General features: G+C 46.3%; 1 protein-coding gene across 2 annotated transcripts in view; it reads left to right on the forward strand.

Annotated features, from left to right (window-relative positions):
• The first annotated feature begins 14,586 nt into the window (after positions 1-14,586).
• Positions 14,587-27,108, forward strand: part of nprl3 (NPR3-like, GATOR1 complex subunit) — a 28,794-nt gene continuing 16,272 nt past the window's right edge. The window contains exons 1-5 of one of the 2 annotated variants that reach the window (XM_056287556.1): positions 14,587-14,959; positions 15,448-15,517; positions 18,627-18,665; positions 20,556-20,688; positions 24,614-24,688. In XM_056287556.1, coding sequence (XP_056143531.1) covers positions 14,764-14,959; positions 15,448-15,517; positions 18,627-18,665; positions 20,556-20,688; positions 24,614-24,688 — 513 coding nt within the window. In that variant the 5' untranslated portion in view covers positions 14,587-14,763. The remainder of the gene's footprint in view (positions 14,960-15,447; positions 15,518-18,626; positions 18,666-20,555; positions 20,689-24,613; positions 24,689-27,108) is intronic. The other variant, XM_056287557.1, reaches the window with a different exon arrangement.

The raw sequence follows: 27,108 nt of genomic DNA on the forward strand, positions 1-27,108 counted from the left end.
TTTGTTCCAAAGGTTGTTCAGATACTAGCTTATTCAAGATAATCCACAGACCTTGTTGTCAGCAGTTTCATGTAAGAACTATTTTCTTAGACCGAACTACACTTACGTGGAACTGCTCACAACAAGGGCTCTGGGTTATCCTGAGTAACCAGGTCATGGTTTCTGTAAAAAGACATTGTTGACTTTTTCCAAATGTAATTTTGGAGCTTTGAGCAACACAAGCCACAGTACTGGATGGAGTGCCATCCAGCGCCACTGTATTCAAGAGAAGGCAGATATCTGCAAAACTCGGCAACCCACACAAAAATGATCTAGACAGATAAATAGCGCCATAGGTAAGAGGTAAAACTTATATTTTTGATTTTGGGGTGAACATTCCCTTTAATTATTAGCAACAACATATGATATAAGACTGTAGGCAAAAACATGGACATACTATGTAAAATGCATTGATCATTATTCAGCAAAAAGATATCACTTCTCTTTCTTCCCATCTCTCAAGTATACGCTGAAAAGATTTTACAATACCACCTCCGCTTTGTGTCTCATTAATCAGTATCCATTAGGGAATTGCGTAAAATACACAAGTCTAGATTTCAAAACGGCCGAATCAAAGACGGTCTTTACAGTATTAGCAAAGAAGTCAAGGCATCTCAATATGTAATCTGTGATTGTTTTACAATGGGTGTGATTTTGTTTAAGGAAGTCTAAAAGTGTATTTGTGCATATGAAATGTAGTGTGTGCTACCATGGTGAAAGTAGACAAGAGTAGGAGTATGAACAGTGTTTGAATAAATGAAATTCGACATAGCTTTTTCTTTGTATATCTTAGATCTCTGACTTTTGTAGAGTGAGATCTCTAAGGAGTGGCATGGGACCCTCTGGTAGAAGTCACAACCAGAACGACTAAACTTCCCAAAGGCCCCTTTCCACCTCCAGCAATGTGCCACATTGAAATGCCTTGTTCGCAGGTTCAGAAAGCATTTCCAATGTACATTTTATCTTGTATTGGGTGGCGCCACCTTTTACCCCACCAACACCACCAGCCTGTGCTGTTGATACAAGGCAGGATGGATTCATGCCGTTTCTGCCAAATTCTGACTGTACCATCTGCAAGTTGCAGCAGTAACTGAAATTTGTCAGACCCACCTTAATCTTATCCTTTTCTTAGCTGACAGGAGCAGAACCTGGGATAATCTTCTGTTGTTGTAGTCCAAGGTTTGCCATGTTGTGTTGTTCAGCGATGGCCTTCTGCACACCACTGTTGTAATGAGTGGTTATCTGAGTATTTTTGGTTTTTTTGTTTTGTTGAATGAGCATGTCTTCTCCGACCTCTCTCGTTATGTTTTTGCCCACAGAGATGGCACTGGATCAATGGATGTTTTTGCACCATTCTCTGTTATGCTCGCGCACCAAAACCTGACCCGTGTGGCGAAACCCAAGACAGACACGAGATGACTTCAAAGGGAGGTTTTATTGTGGGAGGGAAATATATGGGGGAAAAAAGGCGTTCCGTTAGTGGGATGTGTGAATAAACTATGTGTGGTGTCCCGTGGTTTGCGTGTATAACTATGTGTGAGTGTTTTTAGCCAATGTGTGGTGCGATATGTAAATGACCAGGAGGTGTTGAAAAAATGTGCGTGCACCTGGCGAGAAAGTCCAGTCCGTGATCCAAGAGGGGTTGTCCGAGAAAGTCCAGGTCCGAGATCCGGGAAGTCGAGTCCGAAAGGAGGGGTCCAGATAGAGGGACAAGGGGGGAGATCGCAGGAGAGGTCCGGGGAGAAACGTGAAGGTCGCTGGGGACGAGGGAGACGCGGGGAGCCGTGGAAATCGCGGAGGGAGAGTCTCGGGAGGAAACAGACACGAAGATAAAGACACTGGGGAATAAACAGAATGCAAGGAACGCTGGAGGGCTTGTCAGAACTTTACCGCAGGGTTCAGTACGTCGAAGCACTGAGAGACGCTCTGGGGGGCTTCTTGTAGAAGGCTGCCTGATTGCCACAGGTGTGCCTGATGGCAAACACCTGGTGCAGTACAGCGCTCGTCTCCTCACAGCGTGAGCCGAGCGCTCGGATGTTTCCGGCACGTCCGAGCTGGGGGAGTGGCTTGAACGTGCCGGGGAGGCAGCTCGGGGCGGTGTAACCACAACAGGACCCCCTCTCCTACGGGAGACACCGGGCGACCGTCCGATGGCGTTGGGGTGGGCCCGATAGAACTCCTCCAGGAGTGCGGGGTCGGCCAGGTAGGACCGGGGAACCCAGCTGCGGTCCTCGGGCCCATAGCCAACCCAGTCCACCAGGTATTGGTACCCACGCCCCCGGCGGCGTACGGCGAGCAGCTGGTCGACATCCCAGGCCATGTCACCACCGTCGAGGACCCTGGGGGGTGGAGGAGCGAGACATGGAAGACTGGATGGATCTTGAGTGAGGTAGGGAGATGGAGACGCACCGCCGAAGGGTTGACGATGCGGTCGATGGTGTAAGGACCGACGTAGCGGGGAGCCAGCTTCCGGTTGAGGGTAGGGAGGGGCAGGTCCCGGGCCAGGAGCCATACCCTCTGGCCAGGTCGATAAGCTGGGGCCGGCACTCTCCGCCGGTTGGCGCTGCGCCGGGCCCGCTCTGTAGCTCGCAACATAGCGGCCCGGGCGTTCTTCCAAACGCGCCGCCATCGGCGGAGATGGGCCCTCGTGGACGGGACCGCCACCTCCAACTCCTGATGGGGGAACAGAGGGGGTTGATAGCCCAGGGAACACTCGAAGGGGGACAAACCGGTAGCCGAACTCTCCATGGAGTTGAGCGAGTACTCCACCCAGGGCAGGTACTTGCTCCAGGAGGCGGGGTTGCTGGTGGTAACGCAACGCAAAGCCGCCTCCAGGGCTTGATTGGCCCGCTCTGCTTGCCCATTGGTCTGTGGGTGATACCCGGAGGAGAGGCTGACCGTGGCCCCAATCCCCTTACAGAAGGCCTGCCATACCCTCGAAGTGAACTGGGGACCACGGTCAGAGACAATGTCCAGGGGAATCCCAGGGGGTCGGACGACGTGGGAGACGAGAAGGTCCGCCGTCTCGGCTGCAGAGGGGAGTTTGGTGATGGCAACAAAGTGGACGGCCTTGGAAAACCGGTCGACAATGGTGTCATTGCCTTGGGACACGGGGAGGCCAGTTACAAAGTCCAAGGCAATGTGGGACCAAGGTCGGCCGGGGACAGGAAGGGGGCGCAGGAGACCTGCTGGAGGGCGATGGAGAGCCTTGCTGCGGGCGCAGGCTGCCACGAACTCTCTGGTGTCTGCCTCCATGGTGGGCCAACAGAAACCCCTGTGGATGAAGGCCGCCGTTCGGTAGACACCGGGGTGGCAGGCAAGATGGCTGGAGTGGCCCCACTCCAGCACCTGGGGCCGGACAGAGGGAGGCACAAATAGCCGGTTCCGGGGTCCATTGCCTGGGCGCGCTGGGCCCTTCTCACCACTGATTCGATGGCCCAGGTGACGACACCCACTACCCGGGCCGGGGGAAGGATGGTGTCTGGGGCGTCAGGGGACCCCTCGGGAAACAGACGGGAGAGGGCGTCTGCCCTGACGTTCTTGGTGCCCGGGCGGTAGGTGAGGGTGAAGTCGAACCGGCTGAAGAAGAGAGCCCAGCGCGCCTGCCTGGGGTTGAGCCTCTTAGCCGTCCGTACGTAGGTCAGGTTCTTGTGATCGGACCATACGATGAACGGCTGCCCTGCTCCCTCCAGCCAGTGTCTCCACTCCTCTAGGGCGGCGTGGACGGCCAGCAACTCCCTGTTGCCGATGTCATAATTCTTCTCCGCAGGACTGAAACGCCGGGAGAAGAAGGCGCACGGGTGGATCTTCTGGTCCTCCTCCGACCGCTGGGAGAGGACGGCTCCGATGCGTCCACCTCCACGATGAACTGCCTGCACGGGTCCGGGTGGGCGAGCACCGGAGCCGTTGTGAACAGCCTCTTCAGGGCCAAGAAGGCGGCTTCTGCCTCCGAGGTCCAGGAGAAGGGGCGGAGGTTGGAGGTGAGTGCAGTGAGGGGGGCGGCCACACGGCTGAACCCCCTGATGAAGCGCCGGTAGAAGTTCGCAAACCCCAGGAAGCGCTGGAGTTACGTCCTGTTGGTGGGCCGTGCCCACTCCTCCACCGCTCGGGTCTTCCTGGGGTCAGTGCGGACGAGCCCCTTCTCCACGATGTGGCCAAGGAACTCCACGGAGGCGGAGTGGAACACGCACTTCTCGGCTTTCACGAAGAGCCTGTTCTCCAGCAGTCGTTGGAGGACCAGGCGGACATGCTGGTGGTGTTCCTCCTCAGTCCTGGAGAACACGAGGATGTCATCCAGGTAAACCACCGCGAACGTGTTCAGCATGTCCCGGAGCACGTCGTTGACCAATGCCTGGAAGACGGCCGGGGCGTTGGTGAGGCCGAAGGGCATAACGAGGTACTCGAAATGCCCTAGGTGGGTGTTGAAGGCCGTCTTCCATTCATCCTTTTCCCGGATGCGCACCAGGTGGTACGCGCTGCGCAGGTCCAGCTTCGTGAACACCGTGGCGTGAGTGAGTGGCTCGAACGTGGAACTCATAAGGGGGAGTGGATATTTATTTTTCAACGTGATATTTGTTGAGATATGACACCAGTGTATTTGTATGACTATGTGTTACTGTGTACTATTATTTTGTTTACGACTTTGTCCACAAGCGGGCGGTGTTGCGCTTGCATGCGCGGATTGATTACGTCACTGAGACGCCGTTCATTTTCTTCTTCTCCCAAAACGACCGAATAAACGGAGGCTGCATTTTTCCCTCCAGCAGAAGTTCGGTAGTCAGTACGATTCTTTATAACGGTTTAATAATCCACTTCATCTGCGCGGAGATAGACATAAAGTATTAGTCTAGTCTTCTAACTAGATTATTTAGCATTCGATAATCTATGCAAGGCCTCAGGCTGCCCTCCTTTGCCACAAAAAAGAAGCCCGCCGCCACCGGGGAAGACGAGGGCCTTATGATTCCTGAGGCCAGGGACTGATATAATTGCGCATAGCCTCGTTCTCCGGGACGGAGAGGTTATACAACCGACCGGTGGGAAGGGCGGCCCCGGGAAAGAGATCTATGGCACAATCATAGGGACGGTGAGGGGGGAGGGAAAGTGCACCGTCTACTAAATACAGGGGCTAAATCGTGATAAATGGAAGGAACACCAGTGAGATCCGTGGGAGGAGGCACGGGTCTGAGGCCGCTGGACGGGGAGTGGGCGGAGCGAAGGCAGTTGGCATGACACGCAACGCTCCAACCCAAAATCCGCCCAGTAGACCAAGAGATGTAGGGATCGTGCCGTTCCAACCACGGTCTTCCTAACACCAGGGGCGCGCAAAACCAAGAAACGGATAGCTTCCACGTGATTACCCGAAAGAGTGAGGGAAGCAGTGCTGTGTGTGATCTTACCAAGCGAACGACCATCTAGGGCTTGGGCTGTGTCTAGGGGGACGAGTGGAATGCCGGGCCAGCGAGGTGTCCATCAAACACTCGTCCGCCCCCGAATCCAGGAGTGCACCAACAGACAGTGAGTGGTTACTCCAGGTGAGAGTGACCGGAAAAAGGTGGTTGGGCCCTTCTTGGGCTGGGGCTGAGGAAGGGTCGTCAGGCTCACTAGGACACCCCTCACTAGTGAGCCGGGTCTTTTTGGGCGAGTCGGGCAGGCCTTGATATAGTGGCCCGACCTCCCGCAGTAGAGGCAGCCATGGATCCTCTGCTCCCTAACCTCCAGCGGGAGCCGTGACCGACCCAACTGCATGGGCTCCTCCTCCGGCCTGGATCCAGAAGCCACCCAGGGTTGCGAGGGGGAGTGTGAGGGTGGAGAGAGCCCACGGGACGCTGACCCAGGGAAGGCACCGGTAGGACGGACGGGGGTTGGTCTATGGGAGGGGCCAGCGCGCGGGGCGCGTTCCTGGCACCGCTCCCGCTCGTCCATCTGGAGGGCGACGAGCTCGTTGAAGGAGGCAGGGCGGTCCCGAACGATGAGATCTTTGATGGGCTCGCTCAGCCCCCTCCTGTACGCGCTCTTGAGCGCGGTGTCACCCCACCCACTGTCTGCCGCGAGTATCCTTACCTCCAAGGAATAATCTGCCACCGACCTGGCTCCCTGTTTGATGGAATGGAGGCGGCCGGCAGCGTCCTGCCCGTCAGCTGGGTGGTCGAACACCAGATTGAACTCGCGACGGAAGGCACCATAGTCCGAGGCGAGCTGCTCGGTATGGCCTACCGCCGCTATGGCCCAGCTGAGGGCTTTGCCGGTGAGGAGGGACATGACAAGAGCTACCTTGGTCTCTCCTGTCCTATACCTAGCTGGCTGGTGTTTGAACAGGAGCTCACACTGACCAAGGAAACCCCTGCACAGCTCGAACTCCCCACCGAAGGCCTTGGGGCAGGGGAGGTTAGGCTCGCACCGGGGGTTGACTCGGAGGAGGAGGAACGTCGGGACCAGAAACGGGGAAACCGGAGGCCGAGCTGGGGGCAGAGACCGAGGCCAGGGCAGGGTGGTCGCTCATCCTGGAGACCGCTGTGGAGAGTGCAGCGATCTGCGCGGTGAGGGCATCTAACGCGCTCGTCAAGGCCTGGGAGCCGGACTGAAGCTCGCTGATCTCTCCGGTGACACGGGTGAAGGCAGTAGTAAGCTCTGAGCGGAGAGAGGCAAGTTGGCAACTGTGACTTCTTACTACTGCCTCTAGGGGGACGGGGCTCTGGGGCGTCACAGGGACCGTCTGCTCCTTGGGTTTGCCTGGGTCCATAATGGCTCCGACGTTCGGTTATGCTCGCGCACCAGAACCTGACCCGTGTGGCGAAACCCAAGACAGACAGACACGAGATGACTTCAAAATCTACAAAGGGAGGTTTTATTGTGGGAGGGAAATGTATGGTGAAAAAAGGCGTTCTGTTAGTGGGATGTGTGAATAAACTATGTGTGGTGTCCCGTGGTTTGCGTGTATAACTATGTGTGAGTGTTTTTAGCCAATGTGTGGTGCGGTATGTAAATGACCAGGAGGTGTTGAAAAAATGTGCGTGCACCTGGCGAGAAAGTCCAGTCCGTGATCCAAGAGGGGTTGTCCGAGAAAGTCCAGGTCCGAGATCCGGGAAGTCGAGTCCGAAAGGAGGGGTCCAGATAGAGGGACAAGGGGGGAGATCGCAGGAGAGGTCCGGGGAGAAACGTGAAGGTCGCTGGGGACGAGGGAGACGCGGGGAGCCGTGGAAATCGCGGAGGGAGAGTCTTGGGAGGAAACAGAGACACGAAGATAAAGACACTGGGGAATAAACAGAATGCAAGGAACGCTGGAGGGCTTGTCAGAACTTTACCGCAGGGTTCAGTACGTCGAAGCACTGAGAAACGTTCTGGGAGGCTTCTTGTAGAAGGCTGCCTGATTGCCACAGGTGTGCCTGATGGATGATGGCAAACACCTGGTGCAGTGCAGCGCTCGTCTCCTCACAGCGCGAGCCGAGCGCTCGGATGTTTCCGGCACGTCCGAGCTGGGGGAGTGGCTTGAACGTGCCGGGGAGGCAGCTCGGGGTGGTGTAACCACAACATTCTCTGTCGACTCTATAGACTAAGTGTATGAAAACCCCAGTACGTCAGCAGTTTCTGAGGTGCTGAACCACCACATCTGGCACCGACATTCATTTGACCCGTGGGACATATTTTATTTAAGTATTTACAATCATTAGGTTTATCTTTATATCTTTATATGAGGTTAATAATCAACAAAGTTTAGATATACAATGCATGGGTTTACCTGTGTAGAATGTATTACAAATCAAATGTAGCTTTTTATTTTTATCTTAGATATGTTGTAAACAGTTATTTTTATTTTTATCCTAGTTAAGTTGCAACTGGAAATAATAGCTTCTCAAGGCAGGGTAAGTGTCGTATAATTGTATGTCACTAGTTAGCGACAAAACACCAATGGAAAATAATGGTATCAAGAAGTGCAGTATGGTAACTTATGTATAGTATATGGTAATACCACTACTTTTACTACTGCTACTTTCGGCTGCTCCCATCAGGGGTCACCACAGCGGATATTCCGTTCCATTTCTTCCTGTCCTCTGCATCTTCCTCTGTCACACCAGCCACCCGTATGTCCTCCCTCACCACATCCAGAAACCTCCTCTTTGGCCTTCCTCTTTTCCTCTTCCCTGGCAGCTCCATATTCAGCATCCTTCTTCCAATATACCCAGCATCTCTCCTCCAGACATGTCCAGGCCATCTCAATCTTGCCTCTCTTGCTTTGTCTCCAAACCATCCAAGCTGAGCTGTCCCTCTAATATACTTGTTCCTAATCATGTCCTCTTTCATCACTCCCAATGAAAATCTTAGCATCTTCAACTCTGCCACCTCCAGCTCCGCCTCCTGTCTTTTTGTCAGTGCCACTGTCTCCAAACCATATAACATAGCTGGTCTCACAACCGTCTTGTAAATCTTCCCTTTAACTCTTGCTGGTATCCTTCTGTCGCAAATCATTCCTGACACTCTTCTCCAACCCCTCTACCCTGTCTGCAATCTCTTCTTCACCTCTCTTCTGCACTCCCCATTACTTTGGACAGTTGACCTCAAGTATTTAAACTCATATGCCTTTGTTACCTCTACTCCTTGTATCCTTACCATTCCACTGTCCTCCCTCTCATCCACGCATAGGTATTCCATCTTGTTTCTACTGACTTTCATTCCTCTACTCTCCAGTGCATTCCTCCACCTCTCCAGGCTTTCCTCAACCTGCACCCTACTCTCACTACAGATCACAATGTCATCTGCAAACATCATAGTCCACGGAAACTCCTGCCTGATCTCGTCAGTCAACCTTTCCATCACCATTGCAAAAAGAAAGGGCTCAGAGCCGATCCTTGATGTAATCCCATCTCCACCTTGAATCCATCTGTCATTCCAACCGCACATCTCACCACTGTCAGACTTCCCTCATACATGTCCTGAACCACTGCAACATACTTCTCTACAACTCCAGACTTCCTCATACAATACCTCACCTCCTCTCTCGGCACCCTGGCATATGCTTTCTCTAAATCCACAAAGACACAACTCCTTCTGGCCTTTTCCATACTTCTCAATCTACATTCTCAAAGCAAACATCACACCTGTAGTGCTCTTTCTTGGCATGAAACCATACTGCTGCTTGCTAATCATCACCTCTCCTCTTAACCTAGCTTCTATTACTCTTTCCCATATCTTCATGCTGTGGTTGATCAACTTGATACCTCTGTAGTTGCTACAGTTCTGCACATTGCCCTTATTCTTGAAAATCGGTACCAGTATACTTCTTCTCCACTCCACAGGCATCCTCTCACTTTCCAAGATTGTGTTAAACAATCTAGTGAAAAACTCCACTGCCATCTCTCCTAAACATATCCATGCCTCCGCAGGAATGTCATCTGGATCAACTGCCTTTCCACTCTTCATCCTGTTCATAGCTGCCCTCACTTCCTCCTTGCTAATCCACTGCACTTCCTGATTCACTGTCCCCACATCATCCAACCTTCTATTTCTCTCTCATTTTCTTCATTCATCAGCTCCTTTAAGTATTCCTTCCATCTTCTCAACACACTCTCCTAACTTGTCAGCACATTTCCATCTCTATCCTTGACCGCCCTTACCTCCTGCACATCCTTCCCAGCTCGGTCCCTCTGTCTAGCCGATCGGCACAAGTCCTTTTCTCCTTCCTTAGTATCTAACCTGTCATACAACTCACCATACGCCTTTTCCTTTGCTTTTGCCACCTCTCTCTTTGTTTTACACTGCATCTCATTTTACTCCTGTCTACTTTCTTTATCTCTCTGACTATCCCACTTCTCATTTGCCAACCTCTTCCTTTGTATACTTTGCTGTACTTCCTCATTCCACTACTAAGTCTCATTGTCTTCCTTCCTCTGTCCTGATGACACACCAAGTACCTTCCTAGCTGTCTCCCTCACTATTTCTGCAGTGCTTGTGCAGCCAGCTGGCAACTCTTCACTACCACCCAGTGCCTGTCTTATCACCTCCCTGAACTCCACACAACAGTCTTCCTTCTTCAACTTCCACCATTTGATCTCTGGCTCTGCCTTCACTCGCTTCCTCTTCTTGGTCTCCAAAGTCATCCTACAGACCACTATCCGATGCTGCCTAGCTACGTTCTCCCATCACCACCTTGCACTCTCCAATCCCTTTCAGATCGAGCCTTCTACATAAGATATAGTCCACCTATGTGCACTTTCCTCCACTCTTGTATGTCACCTTGTTTTCCTCCCTTTTCTTCAAATATGTATTCACCACAGCAATTTCCATCCTTTTCACAAAATCCAACACCATCTGTCCTTCCACATTTCTCTCCTTGACACTATACCTACCCATCACCTCCTCATCACCTCTGATCCCTTCACCAACATGTCCATGGAAGTCCGTTCCAATCACCACACTCTCCACCTTGGGTACATGCTCCACTACTTAATCCAACTCACTCCAGAATTCTTTTTTCTCTTCCATCTCACACCCAACTTGCGGGTCATATGCACTGATAACATTCATCTATACACTTTCGAGTTCCAGCTTCATACTCATCACTCTGTCTGACACTCTCTTCACCTCCAGCACAAACTCTTCCTTCAGAATTACCCCTACCCCATTTGTCCTCCCATTCACACCATGGTAGAAGAGTTTGAACCCACCTCTGATGCTCCTGGCCTTACTCCTGTTCCACCTGGTCACTTGCACACACAGTATATCTACCTTTCTTCTTTCCATCATATCAGCCAGCTCTCTCCCTTTACCACATGCCTTCCTCCTCTCCTTCTCCTTCGCCCAACAGTAGCATCGTTTCCACCGGCACCCTGCTGGCCAACAGTACCAGTGGCGGTTGTTGGTAACCCGGGCCTTGACCGATTGGTATGGAAATCTTATTTATGATTTGTATATTTAATTTGGCAAATATTTTACGCCGGATGCCCTTCCTGATTCACCCCCCCCCCCATTTATCCGGGCTTGGGACCGGCACTAAGAATGCACTGGCTTTTACATCCTCAGTGGCTGGGTTAGTATATGGTAATACCACTGTAATACCATAATACCGCATTATAGTTCTATTTGTGCCGTTTAGTACATGGCAATACCACTAAAAAGGCACAAATAGAAATATAAGGGGGTATAAATTCGGGGTGATTCTATTCATAACTAGGAAGATAATTTTTGGGTAATTGGCTCTGGGCATAACTGTAGTGTTTTAAACTGTTAAACTGTTAACTGTTCACTTCCACTTCCAGTGTGGGAAGATGGCGACGTGAATTCACGTTCACAGCAGCCTCACCCAGTAGTGGTGTGGGAAGATGACTGTGCAAATTCACATTTGCGGCGGCCTCCCCCAGTACCGTCGGTACAATGTCTTTGTCTGCGTCTAAATTTTTATCTTCGTTTGTTGGCTGGGAGAGCTGGCGCTGGATCGGCTGCAAGAGCTTTGTCTGCTGCGCTGTGGGCCCAGGGACCGTGGCCTTACCCGGAGCTGCACCCGAGGAGGCAACACCGAGGGCGGTCTGACAGGATGCGGAAGCGGGGCAGGCTAAGCTAACTGCTAGCCCATGCAGACCGGCAGTTCCGATTACACCGAGGGCGGTCTGGCGACGGCCTCACCTGGCGTTGACTGGTATTTTTGATGTTGTCGTGTGGAGTGTGGAGAGGTGTCTGGCTGGGAGAGGGTGTCTGGCTGGGAGAGCTGGCGCTGAATTGGCTGGGATGGCTTGGTCTGCTTCGTCCGGTTGCCACAGGGACCACGGCCCCTGCCTGGAGCTGCATCCGAGGAGGAAACACAGAGGGCGTTCTGACAGGATGCGTAATCGGGGCAGGCTAGGCTAACTGCTAGCCCATGCAGACCGGTGGTTCTGACAGTCATCCTGGCCGGCGTTTGTTCCCTTTGACAGTATTTTATTTATTTTTTTGGATACATGTATTGTAACGTGCATGGATAAGAAGACACGCTGGCCGCTGGCTCGGGGTCTGACCCTTTAGTCGAGCGGTTAGCGATGTCTCTTGCGGTGCGGGTGATACGGGTTCGCTTCCCGGCCGCGGCAGTTCCTGTGGTTGCGTTGTCCCCCGAATTCGCTACAGTATTATGTCTGTGGATGTTCTCATTCATCCAGGTCATGGTTATCCAAAGGAGTTGAATCAAGTGCAACTGGATTTGGTATATATCCGTGAAGACGTTTCGCCTCTCATCCAAGAGGGTTCCTCAGTTCGTGCCGTTCTGACTAGACCAAGCTAGTCTGATATATGTGTTAGTTTGAATATGTGTGTTCTTGTAGTTCTTAAATGTGTTTTTGTCTGTATGTTGCACTGCTGTCGGCTGGGGGAAACGGCATTTCATTTCACTTCATGTGTGCAAGTATGCATTGAAATGACGAATAAAGTGTTCCTGTTCTAGATTCCTGTTAAAAGAAACTGTATATCAAGTTACGTCCAGTGTAACTTGAGGACTCAGGAACACTTTGTCATTTCACTTCATGCACGTGTACATGAAATGAAACGAAATGCTGTTTCCCCCAGCCTACAGCAGTACAACAAAAGACAAAGACACATTAAAAAAACTACAAGAACACACATACCCAAACTAACACATATATCCAAACTAAAAAAAAAAATCACTGTCCATCGGAACAACGCCAGCCAGGATGACTGTCAGAACTGCCGGTCTGCATGGGCTAGCATTTAGCTTAGCCCGCCCCGCCCCGCTTCCACGTCCTGTCAGACTGCCCTCTGCGTTTCCTCCTCGGGCGCAGCTCCAGACAGACACGCTCGACACACCACCCGCACTCCTCAAGACAACATCAAAAACACCACAGTTAATGGTAGGTGAGGCCGCCGCCAGGCCGCCCTCAGTGTTATCAGAACTGCCGGTCTGCATGGGCTAGCAGTTAGCTTAGCCTTCCTCGTTCTCCCAGCTGATCCAGCGCCAGCTCTCCCAGCCATCAAACGAAGACAAAATTGGACAAAAACACTACATGGACGGTACTGGGTGAGGCCACTGCAAATGCGAATTCGCGCGGCCATCTTCCTTGATATTTACAACTTAAAACTTTTCACCCGTTTGCTAGTAGGTGCAGGTGAAAGTTTGTCGACAATTCTGTGCATGCCATTGACATTTATCCATGATAAATCTTACAGGCATCGTGAAAAATATGCCATTGTCGATAGCACATGCCAACAAACAGGAAGATGGTATGACCCCTGCAGTAGAAACCGGAAGTCAGTGGACTGCAGTTATACACAAAGTCATTTCCGAAAGTCAAAAGTTCCAGCATCCCTGCAACTGGCAGCCTGTCCAAGGTGTCTCCCCGCCTGCCACCCAATGACTGCTGGGATAGCCTCCAGCATCCCCGCGACCCTGAGTAGGATAATGGATGGATGGAAAGGTGTGGTCAAAGGTTAAGCCCCACAATAGGTGGTGTGACTAAGACATGGCATAAAAATATGTGCATCAGGAGGTCAGGGCAGTTATATGCCAGTAAACTGAGAGAAGAAGAAGGTCAGGTCAGCTGCTCCATGGACTAGCTCGGTTTAATGTAGTACCCATTGAGTACGACTAACAATAAACCTGTTCACGTCACACTAGAAGGTATTGGACATTGATTGATTGACTTTGGCGGCACGGTGGCGCAGTGGTTAGCATGGTCGTCTCACATCAAGAAGGTCCTGGGTTCGAGCCCTGGGGTAGTTCGACCTTGGAGGTTGTCCCGGGTTGTTCTCTGTGTGGAGTTTGCATGTTCTCCCCGTGTCTGCGTGGGATTCCTCCGGGTACTCCGGTTCCCTCCCACAGTCCAAAGACATAGGTCTGGTGAATTGGCCATGCTAAATTGCCCCTAGGTGTGTGTGTGTGTGTGTGTGTGTGTGTGTGTGTGTGTGTGTGTGTGTGTGTGTGTGTGTGTGTGTGTGTGTGTGTCCGTCCTGTGTGATGGCCCGGCTGCCTGCCCAGGGTGTCTCCCAGCCTGTCGCCCAATGACTGCTGGGAAAGGCTCCAGCATCCCCGCGACCCTGAGAGCAGGATAAGCGGTTTGGATAATGGATGGACGGATGATTGACTTTGAAGAACAGTGTGTCGAGAAGTAATTCTCCCACACACCATCAAATGTTTGGCCCCTGTTCTTCCATGTTCTAATGTTTGGTTGAAAAACCTTTTGACCATGCGTGTATGCTTTTTATTTGGAGTTGTAGGCACATGATGATTGCTTTCTTGGTATTTACGTCAACAAACATTTGTACGTCATGAAGTGGCCACTGGAACCAGGTACTCGGCTATATTTGTCAAGACGGTACTTTGGAATTCTCCTTTTAACTCTTGCTTGTCCTTTCACATGTTTCCAAGCAAGGTCAAGGAAAAGTGAAAAGCAAAAAAGAAAGACTTTTTTTTAAAAATTCGGATCCATCCCAGTGTAAACTAAGAGATACTCAAGCTACACTTTAGGAAGCCCAACTCGGCTGTTCGTCATAAAAACAGGCGGAACCATAGTTAGCGTCGCAGATGCTTGCGGACATTTATTAGTGCAACACACAACTACGCCGTGCAAAAGAACTAGAAAATCAGATAGCAAAACGTAGATTTATTACAGACACTCGAGTCTCAGCGGTACCAAACTAATTATAAATCAGAAGAAATAAGACTTTCTTATGCAGCAGAATAAGTACACAGCGATAGGGTCAATCGGTTGTCAATGACTTCTCAAATGACTTTGCTTTAACTGGAATGCTAAGATGACGTTCAACCCGTCAGCCGAGTTTACTGGAGATGGAAAACAAATGTACCAACAATCTCAAAACAGACTACACAAAAACGGCGACAGGACCAGCCCTATAAGCGTCATATTGGTGAGCTCTGGCAGTCGAGGGAACAAATTGCTGTTTCGGTATCCGTTTCAAAGAGCTGCAGAGTGTCCATCCACCCTTACAGGTAACTGGGATGTGAGCACCATGCTAACCAGACAGATGTCAGGCTTTGTGAAAGCAGCGAGAATCGCTGCGAAACGAACCAGTCTAAATTTTAAAATACTTACATTTATTGTAAAGCACGCCCACTTTGTTTACTCCTGTACGCGATTGTGGGTTTTATCCGTTTGAGAAGATATGCATTAGTAAGGCTACCGGAATGTCTAGTTGCTTTTTTTGTTTTCTTTTTTTTAACCAATCAGCTTGAGAAGGCTTGATTTAGTCCTGCCTTCTAAGTTATATGGCAACTGAAACCTGATCATTGATCTGTAATATTGTAATTCCACGAGTTTTCAGTCTGACTTGTGGTGAGCACATTTTGTGAGCCACAGTTTAGGGGCAGAAATTGGACTCTGGAGTTTTTCCTGTCTCTTGTGATTTTGATTGACACACAATCTTAAAATACAGTTGTTATTGTTAACTTAAACCAATGTAACTATTTCTGTCTTCAAGCAAAGCAACGAAGTCCATATGTACTGAACACTACAGGGGATGTTCTGGAAGATCAGGATGGCGATTCAAGGTACTGTTGGTTTTAATCTCATATAGACAAGAAAAGATTGTGCAAGTTGATTGTTTTCTGAGATGGGCTGACACTGCCTTTTGTTGGTTAGAGGCAAAATGTGTATGTTTTTTTCTTTGTAAATGTATCTTTCTGAAAGGAAATGTAAGAGCTTACATCACTACATTCTGTTGTCTGTGAGTTGGTTTCTGTGATGTTTCCTTTCCCACTTGCTGTAAGCCATCAGACATCTTGTGAGTGATTGAATGAGTATGTTTTTTTTTCTTTTCAATTTTTTTTCTAATGTTTTGCAAGTGAAAATACTTTGTTAGTTTAGTTGTTGGTGAAAATGTAATTTTTATTGTAATGTCATTTGTATTTGTTCAAAAATCCCCATAAACTTGGATATGGATTTCACCAAGCTTTTGCAACCTCAACCATCATTTTGCTTTAACCCAATTGACAAGTTTAATCAACACAGCAAGCAGAAAAAAAGTGTTAAATCAAATTTAAGCAAGAAGTCTGAATCTCTCTTCTGCTGTTATCAGAGCTAGGATGGCTAATTTTTTCTTTAACTTTGTAAGAACATAGAAAATCATTGTGAGATTGACTAACAGTTATATATTGTGATTGACTGAAATACTTACATACCTCAGGTTGTCCTTTCCTTATCTATATTATTCAGGGCTGTTCCCTGTCAATACTTATTTTAGCTGTACTGCCACTTCAAAAGTATACATACCTGTACTTTCCAACCTTGTGTAGTTTTGTATAGTTGTTCAATTTGATATCTATGTAGTATTTGAGCTGCTTTAATCTGATACAAGCTATGCAAATAGTGTATTGTAGTGTTGTCATAATACACCAATTTAACATCCAATTAACTCTGGTATCAGTTTGGTGTCATTATTTGTTGGTAGTATTGAAGAATCACACTGCTTTGTTAGAGCAGATTTAAACAGAAATTCTAGTGAATTTGTGACACTCGTACAATAAAAAAAAAACAAGACTAAGTTAAAACTTAGTATATGGCTGGACCACAACTGCATTTATTAAAGGGCTGTTTTTGCGTGACCACGTTTTAAAAGCGGCTGTTTTGACATCGGTTCTGTGAATAGCTGATGACATAATAGAAAACTTTGCACCAATTCATTTTGAAAGCAATGGCCAATGGGGAAACACCAACTCGGCCATCCGACAAATGGGGAAATTCCATCACTCCCTCAGTCATTCACTCACTCACTCACTCACTCACTCACTCACTCACTCACTCACTCACTCACTCACTCACTCACTCACTCACTCACAGACAACCGCATGTGTAGGGCTGGTCCAGCCAAAAAGTGTTCATGATCATCCCTGTTTATGTTCAAAGTGATACAAGGGTGAAAAAAATCTTGAAATTTTACAAAATATGATAAATGTGTTGTCCTCATATGTTCTTCTCAAGATTTTTGAATTCTGAAAGTTGTCTTATTTTCATTTTGTTCTGTCTTTATTTTTGTTGTTACACTTGCCAATATTCGGTCCTCTAAACCGAACATTTGGATTTTAAGGTTTTCTGCGGGGTCAGCTCCAGAATGCTCCTTCATTTGTGAAGTGAATCTAATCTATCGTGGGGTCTGTTCACGGTTTTTATGGGGTACAGCAACATCAACAGCCCAATAAAATACAATATCAACCATGATCTGACACTATTTTGTAAGCCCAAGACTACTTTAAAATATATTACACTGCTAATTACAGTAAAATAAGGTACAGGCAATACACAACAGATGTATTTTGTAACTCTATAATGTTAAATTGTGGAAGGTTTGAGGTTAAAAGGATATTGTGACTGTGTTTTAGAGGTATTATAATTGCACCCATTACCAGTAGGCTCAGACAGAAGCACGTCTTTTTTATGAAGGAAAAAAAAGGTTTTAATTTTTAGTTGGGGGCATGTGTGAGCAGTTATTGCATACACCTGTTTCTTAACCATGTTTGGCATGGCTGCAAATAAAATCTTTATCCTTAATCAAAGATCAGTACATAACCCCTACATGCCCCTTGTTCTTTTTTATAATATTATTTGCTTTTGAAATAAGGTCATTGGAATTTTCTAATGTCTTTAAAATGAAGCCAGTAACTCAGTACTAACCTTAAGACCAAGAGGGACAACTCTGTTGAACAAAGTATTGGTTTACTCTTAATTAACATGAAACCATTAACCGTTCAGAAAAACAAATTTGTGATGTCTTATACTGTTTAAGTTCTCAAATAAAAGCTGAGATTCTATTGCTATACTATAGTATTTGCTACTGGTAATGAAAACAGTTGTGAACCAGGAAAATTGATATTCTGACCAATATTTCACTCTTGATGTTATTATGAGAATACTGCATTTAAGCTGTCCCACATAAATGGTTAAATCATGATACTGCAGCAGCGACACTTGACCAACATCCTTCTTTGAGTCCTTAGACTTCTTTACAGCTGGTATCTTTTTTAACAAAATTAGCCTTTACACTTACCTGTCAGTTTTGCCAACTAAACTTCAAGCCTTCAGTTACTGGGATGTCAGTTACCATGATGTCAAACATGGCAAAATTAAATTGTAGCATGGGGAAAAATCAAACTGCATCTAAGTATGCATAGTTACTGACACAGTTTCAAAGAGGGCAGCATGTGACATAATTCATTTTTGGCCATTTTCTCTGTTCGGAAATCTGCACTTGACAGGAGTAACATGAAGCCTTTTTTTAGGACAGTTATGTTTGTTTGAACAAGATAATTTTATTAATAATGCACCCATTGAAGTTAGATAAAGCCAGAGAACAATAGATCCTCATCTAGCCTTAAACAAACAAACTCACTTGGCTGGCCCCCATGGAGGGTTTGACCCTAAGGAAGGATTTAAAATTAGAATTGAAGAGGTAGGCCAGCCCAGATTATGCAGCAAATTCACTTTAAATGGATGGTCGAAATGCATTGCAGACAGCGTTTTTCACATTAAATCATTCAGTAGCATATGCTTGTACGCTTTGTTGTTCAATGTCCTTTGTATGCATATAGTCCAATTGTGTGTTGCATTTTTCCCTTTTGTTTGCTTTGTTTTCTTCTTTTTTTTATGGCCCAATTCCCATTTCAGAGAACAAACTCCACTAACTGACGAACAGTTGGTAGCAGGGTAAGACGAAATCATTCTAAACCACCTTTCCTATATTTATACATCACCCGTCTTTATTTTTACCCTCCTCTTTCCTGTTTTGTGTCTGATGTTGAGCCCCTCCCCAACCCCAATCTCAGACTCCTAGAATAATTGGCAGATCAGATGAATCAGTGGTTATGAGTAAAATCAGGATTTCAGCCATGCCTTTTTCATTGCTGAGCTCATTTTCCCATGAATATTCAAGTCTTGAGAATGTAATTCAAGTCTTAATTTGCTTCATTGTCTGTGTTAGTGGTACTGTATGGAAACAACATGACAAATGCAAATTAGAATAAAACAACCAGTTCACTTTCTAGTTGAAAGCTAAAAATGCACTCGGTGGGGTAATTCTACACTGATGAGCCAAAATGTTATGACCACCTGCCTAATATGCTATTGATCCTGCGTGTGCCGCCAAAATAGCGCTGACCTGCCGAAGCATGGACTCTACAAAGACCCCTGAAGGTGTTCTGTGGTATCTGGCACCAAAACATTAGCAGCAGATCCTTCAACTCCTGTAAGTTTCGAGGTGGAGCCGCCATGGATCGGACTTGTCGGTCCAGCACATCCCTCAGATGCTCAATCGGATTGAGATATGGAGAATTTGGAGGCCAGGGCAACACCTTGAACACTTAAGCATGTTCCTCAAACCATTCCCGAACAATGTGTGCAGTGTGGCAGGGTGCCTTATCCTGCTGAAAGAGGCTGCTGCCATCAGGGAATACCGTTGCCATGAAGGGGTGTACCTGGTCTACAACAATGTTTTAAGTATGGTCGGACCCAGGGTTTCCCAGCAGAACATTGCCCAGAGCATCACCCTCCCTCCACTGGCTTGTCCTCCTCCCACAGTGCATCCTGCTGTCATCACTTCCCCAGGTTAAATGGTGCACATCTACTTTGCCATCCATGTGATCTGAAAAAAACATGGAACTCATCGGACCAGGCGACTTTCTTCCACTGCTCCAAGGTCCAGTTCAGATGCTTTCAGGGGTGGACGGGTCATCATGGGCACTCTGAGTGGTCTGCGGCTACACAGCCCTATACACAGCAGGGTGTGATGCACTGTGTGTTGTGACACATTCATCCCGTAATCATGACCCTCTGTCGGTTTAGACCAGACGGGATAGCCTTTGTTACTTTTGCGCATCGATGAACCTTGGGCGCCCAACACCCTTTTACCAGTTTGTGGTTTGACCCTCCTCGGACCACTGTCAGTAGGTACTCACCACTGCTGACTGGGAGCACCTTACAAGCCTTACCATTTCAGAGATGCTCTGACCCAGCCGCCTGGCCATAACAATTTGGCCCTTGTCAAAATCGCTCAGGTTTTTGCTCCTGCCCATTTCTCCTGCATCCAACACATTGACTATGAGAACTGATTGTTCTGATTGTTCGCTTTCCACCCAATCTACCCAGAACTTTACATGTGCCCTTATTTGTAGATGATCAACATTATTCGGTTCACCTATGAGTGGTCATAATGTTTTGGCTCATCAGTGTATATTGTGTTTACCTTTCTCTGGAAGTTAACACCTTGATTTTGTATCCCTTTTGATCTTACTTGCAGCATGAGCTACTTAAGTAAAACCAGCATGACTTCACTTTTTTCCTGCAATGGGGCTTCATCTTTTTCTCTTCTCCAGTAGTCACATGAGCTTATTTCAAACTCCAATTGTTGAATCACGCTACAGGCAGACGACCTGATTAACTCAACCTTTCTTTGCATAGACGGAAATGTAAAGAATACAATCAAACAGCTAATTGGAAACTTTTCACTCGTCCCAACCGTTTCTGTCCTCCACCTTCTCTTGCACCTCGAAAGTTTGACGTGTTAACTCGGTTTTCTTTCCTCTTCTCCCTCCCGTAAAGGTTCTCTGACATCATCCTCGCCACTATCCTGGCCACCAAGTCTGATATGTGCGGAAAGAAGTTTGAGTTGAAGATAGACAATGTGCGTTTTGTGGGCCACCCTACGCTCCTTCAGCCCCCACACATCATTCAAGTAAGACATTTTTGATTCTAAAATAAAGGCAGCAACGGTGAAAACTTGGGCATTGACTTCTCACCCAGATTTATTATAAGTGTATATACTCACACAGTATGGAGACAGTGGCACTGACGAAAAGACAGGAGGTGGTGCTGGAGGTGGCAGAGTTGAAGATGCTAAGATTTTCATAGGGAGTGACAAAGGAGGACAGGATTAGGAACAAGTATATTAGAGGGACTGCTCAAGTTGGAAGGTTAGGAGACAAAGCAAGAGAGGCAAGATTGAGATGGCTTGGACATGTGTGGAGGAGAGATGCTGGGTATATTGGGAGAAGGATGCTGAATATGGAGCTGCCAGGGAAGAAGAAAAGAGGAAGGCCAAAGACAGGTTTATAGATGTGGTGAGAGAGGACATGCAGGTGGTTGGTGTGACAGAGGAAGATGTAAAGGACAGGAAGAGATGGAAACGGATGATCTCCAGTGGCAACCCCTAATGGGAGCAGCCGAAAGTAGTAATAGTAGATGCTCACACAGCAAGAGAGGACGCTGCTCACAAGTTCTGTCCGGCCACCCACTTTTTTACAGGGGCCAAAAAACGACATGTGATCAATTTACATAATGATTATAAAAAAAGAACCCTTGTTAGAAATGTATGCTCCCACTCTTTCAGGTAAATGACATGTTTCCCTATCACCGAGTACTTCTCCTTGGCTCACTGAGGCCTCCTGTGTATATGATGCAGGAAAATCACCTATTGTATGTATATAAAGTAAGGTTTTTTTTTTTTTTTACTGTTTAATATTTTTCTCAGCACGCCTTGCATTCTTCACGTCTTTGCACAAATTTTATCCTGTTTAGAGTTCACAGAAAGGGTTTCAGCTGTATATAGTCATTAATTGTATATATTCCTGAAGATTGCTGTGTTGTTATTCTGGTACATTGAAAGCCACTAAAGCAGAGTCAAATTCCTTGTACGTGCAAACATACTTCGCTTGTAAAGACAATTCTGATTCTAGAGGAAATTAATAATACATGTAAGACACATGTGTATATATATATGTATATAGGTGTGCTGTCCAACCGACAGCACACCTCTGTCCATGGACTGGACAGAATTGCTATCCAACTGAAATTAGGGGCGTGACGCTGGGCAACATAAACTGTATGATTCTTTGTTTAGCAGCTGATGAGTGCGCGATGCACAAAACAGGCCTGTACTGCAATGTATTAAAACTTTTTTTCCTGTATCTGTGTCTATATATATATGTTACGGGTAATGTGAAAAAACGGTTAATGTGCAAACTACCCGGTTAATGTGCAGATTACCCAACGGGGCGGTTAATGTGCACATTACCCGCCAGAATGGGTTATCTGCACATTAACCGGGTAGTCTGCACACTACCCGCTTGGATGGTTAATGTGGATGGAACGAACCTGCAACTCATCTTTTTACGATATTTTGATATTTAAATCAGCACTAGGCCTTTAGCCTAATGACTCATGAAGTGAGGCCATCTGAGGAATCACAAGTTGTGGTAAATGAAAGAACAGACGTTGGCGATATCATTCTGTCTTTAGATCAACGTTTTCCCCCACTTGTATAACTAGGCTATTGGCATCAAAGAACACAAAAATGAGCCCTCCTCGCTCTCTATTTGATCCCTGATATGAATGAATAACTTACAAATTTGACAAGGGTGAAAAGAAATATCAGTCTCGGCCATCTCCCATCAGGCTGCTATAGCCTACTCTCACTGGAGACATGCGTCTTTCAACCAATCCGAAATGGCAATCACTCCGTGGACAGACTGGTAAATAAAACTTTATGGAAGAGGGGTACTGGCGGGGAAAAATACTAAGACTAGATGATATGAAAACAGAACGAAATTCCGTTTTATAAGCCCAGTATGTAGGAGCAGAAGCAGCGAAAAAATATGTCAAAATGCGATTCCTGTCTGCCAATCAGGCAAAAAAATAAATGAACAGGCGATACCTTTCAGATGCACTTTTACACAACCACCAAAAAAGACAAAAATGTGCCCGATCCCCTCCCTCACTTGGCTAATATCCTACTAGTAGCCTACATATTTCATCGATCATATCCTCTAACCGAGAATATGGGAGGGAGCAAACAGATTGTCGATGTAGACTAGACGCGCTGCTGTGCAAGTAAAGCACCCACGTGCACGTGCATCCCCGCGCGCGTGCACACACACACACACACACACACTAACCATCCAAATGGGTGGTGTTCAGACTACTCGGTTAATGTGAATTCGTTCCATCCACATTAACCATCTAAACAGGTAGTGTGCAGACTACCCGGTTAATGTGGATAATGTGGATAATGTGGTTCGTTCTATCCACATTAACCGCCCAAGCGGGTGGTGTGCAGACTACCCGTTTAATGTGCAGATAACCCATTCTGGCGGGTAATCTGCACATTAACTGCCCCGTTGGGTAATCTGCACATTAACAGGGTAGTTTGCACATTAACCATTTTTTCCACATTACCCATAACATATGTATATATATATATACACACACAATACATATTATATATTATAGCATATATATTATGTGTCACATATACCAAGGGCATGTATGCAGGTCCTATAAAATAATTTGGACTGTATGTGCCCCTCAATAAGACCCAACTGTTTTATGGCAGTCCTCAGTAACAAGAGCATTATTGTGGGGAAAATTAGTTCGTCAGTCTGTGAGGCCATCTAGTGGAGTGCCAAAGCAACACTCATCAGTTGATTCAAAGCAGATGTGGGCTATTATACTTAAAAGGTGACAAACAAAATAAATAACATATATAAAGACAAAAAGCCACACATAATAAACAGATATTGTATTTTTTAAAATTTCCATTGTAGACTGGTTGCCACTATATAATTTGCTGTGATGGAATACGACTTTTTGGAATAGCTGAAGATTGCCGTCCTGAACACTACAAGGGCAGTTTTGCACCAACAAGCGCAAGGATTCACCCTAGAAGTTTAGCCAGTAGACATTTGGGATTGACAGGGCTAAGTTTTCCTTTCATGTTTTGTGTGATCATCTAACATAATGAAAGCTGTTTGATTCTTCAGGTTAGTCTCTTGACCTCAGCAGTGCCACCTGATTATAGGTTTTCGCACAGGGGCAGAACGTACAGACAGTTCTATTAACATTAATAATAATAATAATAATAATAATAACTTTATATAGCACTTTTCTAAAACAAAGTTAACAATTGCTTTACAAGGAAATAAAACCAAACAAGGCAAAAATAAGAGTAATACCAAATAATTAAGAGTAGAAATAAAAACAGTATAAATAAATTAAAAAAAATAAAAAGCAAAATTCACCAGGCCATGACCAGTATCTCAGACGCTCTGGTCACCGACAAGACCGTGGTAAATTTGGCACATCCACAGCAAATACATTCATTTACTCCGTTTTAAACCTATATTTACTTCATTTACTGTTTATAACTTATATTTACTCCATTTTAAAACCATATTTAATTCATTCACTCAGTTGTTAACCTATATTTACGTGCAGGATCATCACAACATGTGATTGATGGTAGTAATTATTGTAATTCATCAATTTAGCACAAGTATGAAATGTGTGTGTGTGTGACTCAATGAATGAGTGAATGAATGACTGTGCGTGTGAATATGTGTAAAGACGAGAAGCTTTGTCAAGATAAACTGGATACTAGTTGTACTAAAATACAAACTTTTGTCTTGTTCTTAAAAATTTTCTCATGGATTAAACGTTACTCTGTTCACCTGTGGTTCACAATAACCTTTTCTTGTGCATGCTTGTCAGTGCCGTAGGTTTGCGTCAAAAGGTTTTCCATCCTGGGAGCAGTTTCATCTGAACTTCTTTGCTCATCCCGTGCATTTCAAGATACCTTTTCTTTCTTTTTCTTCTTTTTTTTGCAGGTTTCAAAAACGGATCCTTCACCTAAGAGGGAGATGCCCACCATGATCTTATTCAGTGTGGTGTTCGCTCTGAGGGTATGGAAAATCTTGTTTTTTTTTCAATTATCTGTTGTTGTTGTTTTTTTTTTTCATTTGTGTTCACTGACACTTCATTTTTGCAACTTATTTTTTTCACTTTTTGTTTGTTTGTTTGTTTGTTTGTTTGTTTATTTATTTATTTATTTATTTTTGTGGATTTTTTCCCCCAATTGTACCTGTCCAATTACCCCACTCTTCCTAGCCGTCCCGGTCGCTGCTCCACCCCCTCTGCTGATCCGGGGAGGGCTGCAGACTACCACATGCCTCCTCCCATACATGTGGAGTCGCCAGCCGCTTCTTTTCACCTGACAGTGAGGAGTTTCGCCAGGGGGACGTAGCGCGTGGGAGGATCACGCTATTCACCCCCAGTTCCTCCTCACCCCCCCCCCCCCAAACAGGCGCCCCGGCTTACCAGAGGAGGCGCTAGTGCAGCAACCAGGACACACACATAGTATCATCTAACACCAATGACAGATATACAGGTACAGGTCATTAACACAGGGATTTCAGCAATGTTGCCTAATGAGAAAGAAGAGAGAGAAAAAAAACCCCTAATCAACAACAGTTTCCTTTAAGTAACAACCCATTTTTTTCCCGGTATTTTCCCCCTTTGTCTCTCTGAAGACGAAGAGCCAAAGTCATCTTTTTCCATGGAGCATATATAATTGACAATTCCAATAAATAGGTCTATACTTGGAGGATTTCTCTGCAGCCAACATTTGGTGACAGCTTTTTTACACACTACCAAGAAATGTTTCAGGAGATAGGCATCACCTTTACATAAGTTTTTAGGGGGAACTCCAAGATACAGAGAGGAAAAAGACAAACCAGTGTTAAAGCCCAGGATCCTAGAGATCAACCTATATCTTTTTACATAGAATAGATGGCTAAGAGAGAACCTGTGAGCTCTCGAGTCACTGTGTGAATGGTTTATAGAAATTTTGGCAAATTTCATGGGTCCGTTATTTTTCACGATTGAAGCACAAAATACATGAAATAATTGAGCTGAGTTTTTGTGGGTGATTCAGCATTAAAGTTGGTCTGTTATTTACAAGGGAGGGGTATTTTGGTAATAGTCCACCATGCCCTCTATCTGAGAAAGAGTGGGAGTTAAAAGGGGGGGGGGCAGGGGCAACTCATATTTAATCATGCCACCCAATATGGCACTAATCATCCCCGCCCATGTGGAGCAGAGGGACTGTTACTGGCTGACTGCTGAGTCACTGTTATGTCCAAGTCCAGCTCAGATGACCCTGAATGTGCTTATTCATTTTCCATCGCTGATATCCGCTGCATGCAGGACTTGGTAACTTTCCAAAACATGACCATGCAAAATTTCTGCACCATTTTTTTTGCATGTGTCACTTCTTAGTCACTCTTGTTTGCATGTAATTAGAAATTGGAGCAAATTTACAAATGGGTTGCACTGGATTATCATACAACATATATTCCTATAAAATAACAATGCTGTAAATGTATGTTTCCATATGTAATATTTCTGTTTTTCCAATCTTATTTTATTCACACATGTATGCTTGATGCTTGTTTTACAAAAATTGTGCAGCACATATTCTATTTCATTAAAAAAATAGTCTTACTTGGTGAATAAATAAATTCACCAAATTTACTTATATGCAACATTATGAATTCATTATGTAATTGAATTGAATTCATTACGAATTCATGAATGAATTCATTACGAATTAAACATTACGAATTTGCAATTTAGCAAATTCGGAGGGCAGCCGGGACGGGAACCCGGGTCTCCTGCACCACAGGCGACTAAGTTAACCAGTCTACTAAAGGGTCTGACCCATTAGCCAACCGGCTAACGAGTCTACTCATTCGTTGTTGTTACACTACCCCTCTCCTTCGGGAAGTGCGTCCCCACCATTCAGCATACCAGCTCCCTCACGCCTCTGGGTGCACACGCTTCCGATGGCCTCACGGTCTCACCGTCCCACTTCTGACACCAATGCAGTGAATTCAGGGGGCGGCCGGGAACCACTGCAGCTGGGATGTGAACCCAGAGCTCCTGCACGACAGGCGACTGCGTTAACCAGTCGACTAAAGGGTCCTACCCGTTAGCCAACCGGCTAGCGAGTCTAGTCATTAGTTGTCTAGTCACTCAGTGGTCATTGAGAAAGCATCTAAATGTTTTCTCAATGACCACTGAGAACACGTTTATCATTTCATACTTAAAATAGTCACCCCTTACTCAAAATAGTTATGTACTTGCACGGTTAACTTATACATGCACTTTCAGTTAGAGATGCACCGATATCACGTTTTCATTGCCGATAACTATTCTGAGTACGTTCCTTTAGCTGAACAGTGCAGATTTACATCATTAGTTCAGGGTGGATGGGCAAAATAATTGCGATAGAATCTTGTTTTTTTTTATTTAACCATTAAAG

This window comes from Lampris incognitus, chromosome 10 (assembly GCF_029633865.1).
Source record: "Lampris incognitus isolate fLamInc1 chromosome 10, fLamInc1.hap2, whole genome shotgun sequence".
Taxonomy (NCBI): domain Eukaryota; kingdom Metazoa; phylum Chordata; class Actinopteri; order Lampriformes; family Lampridae; genus Lampris; species Lampris incognitus.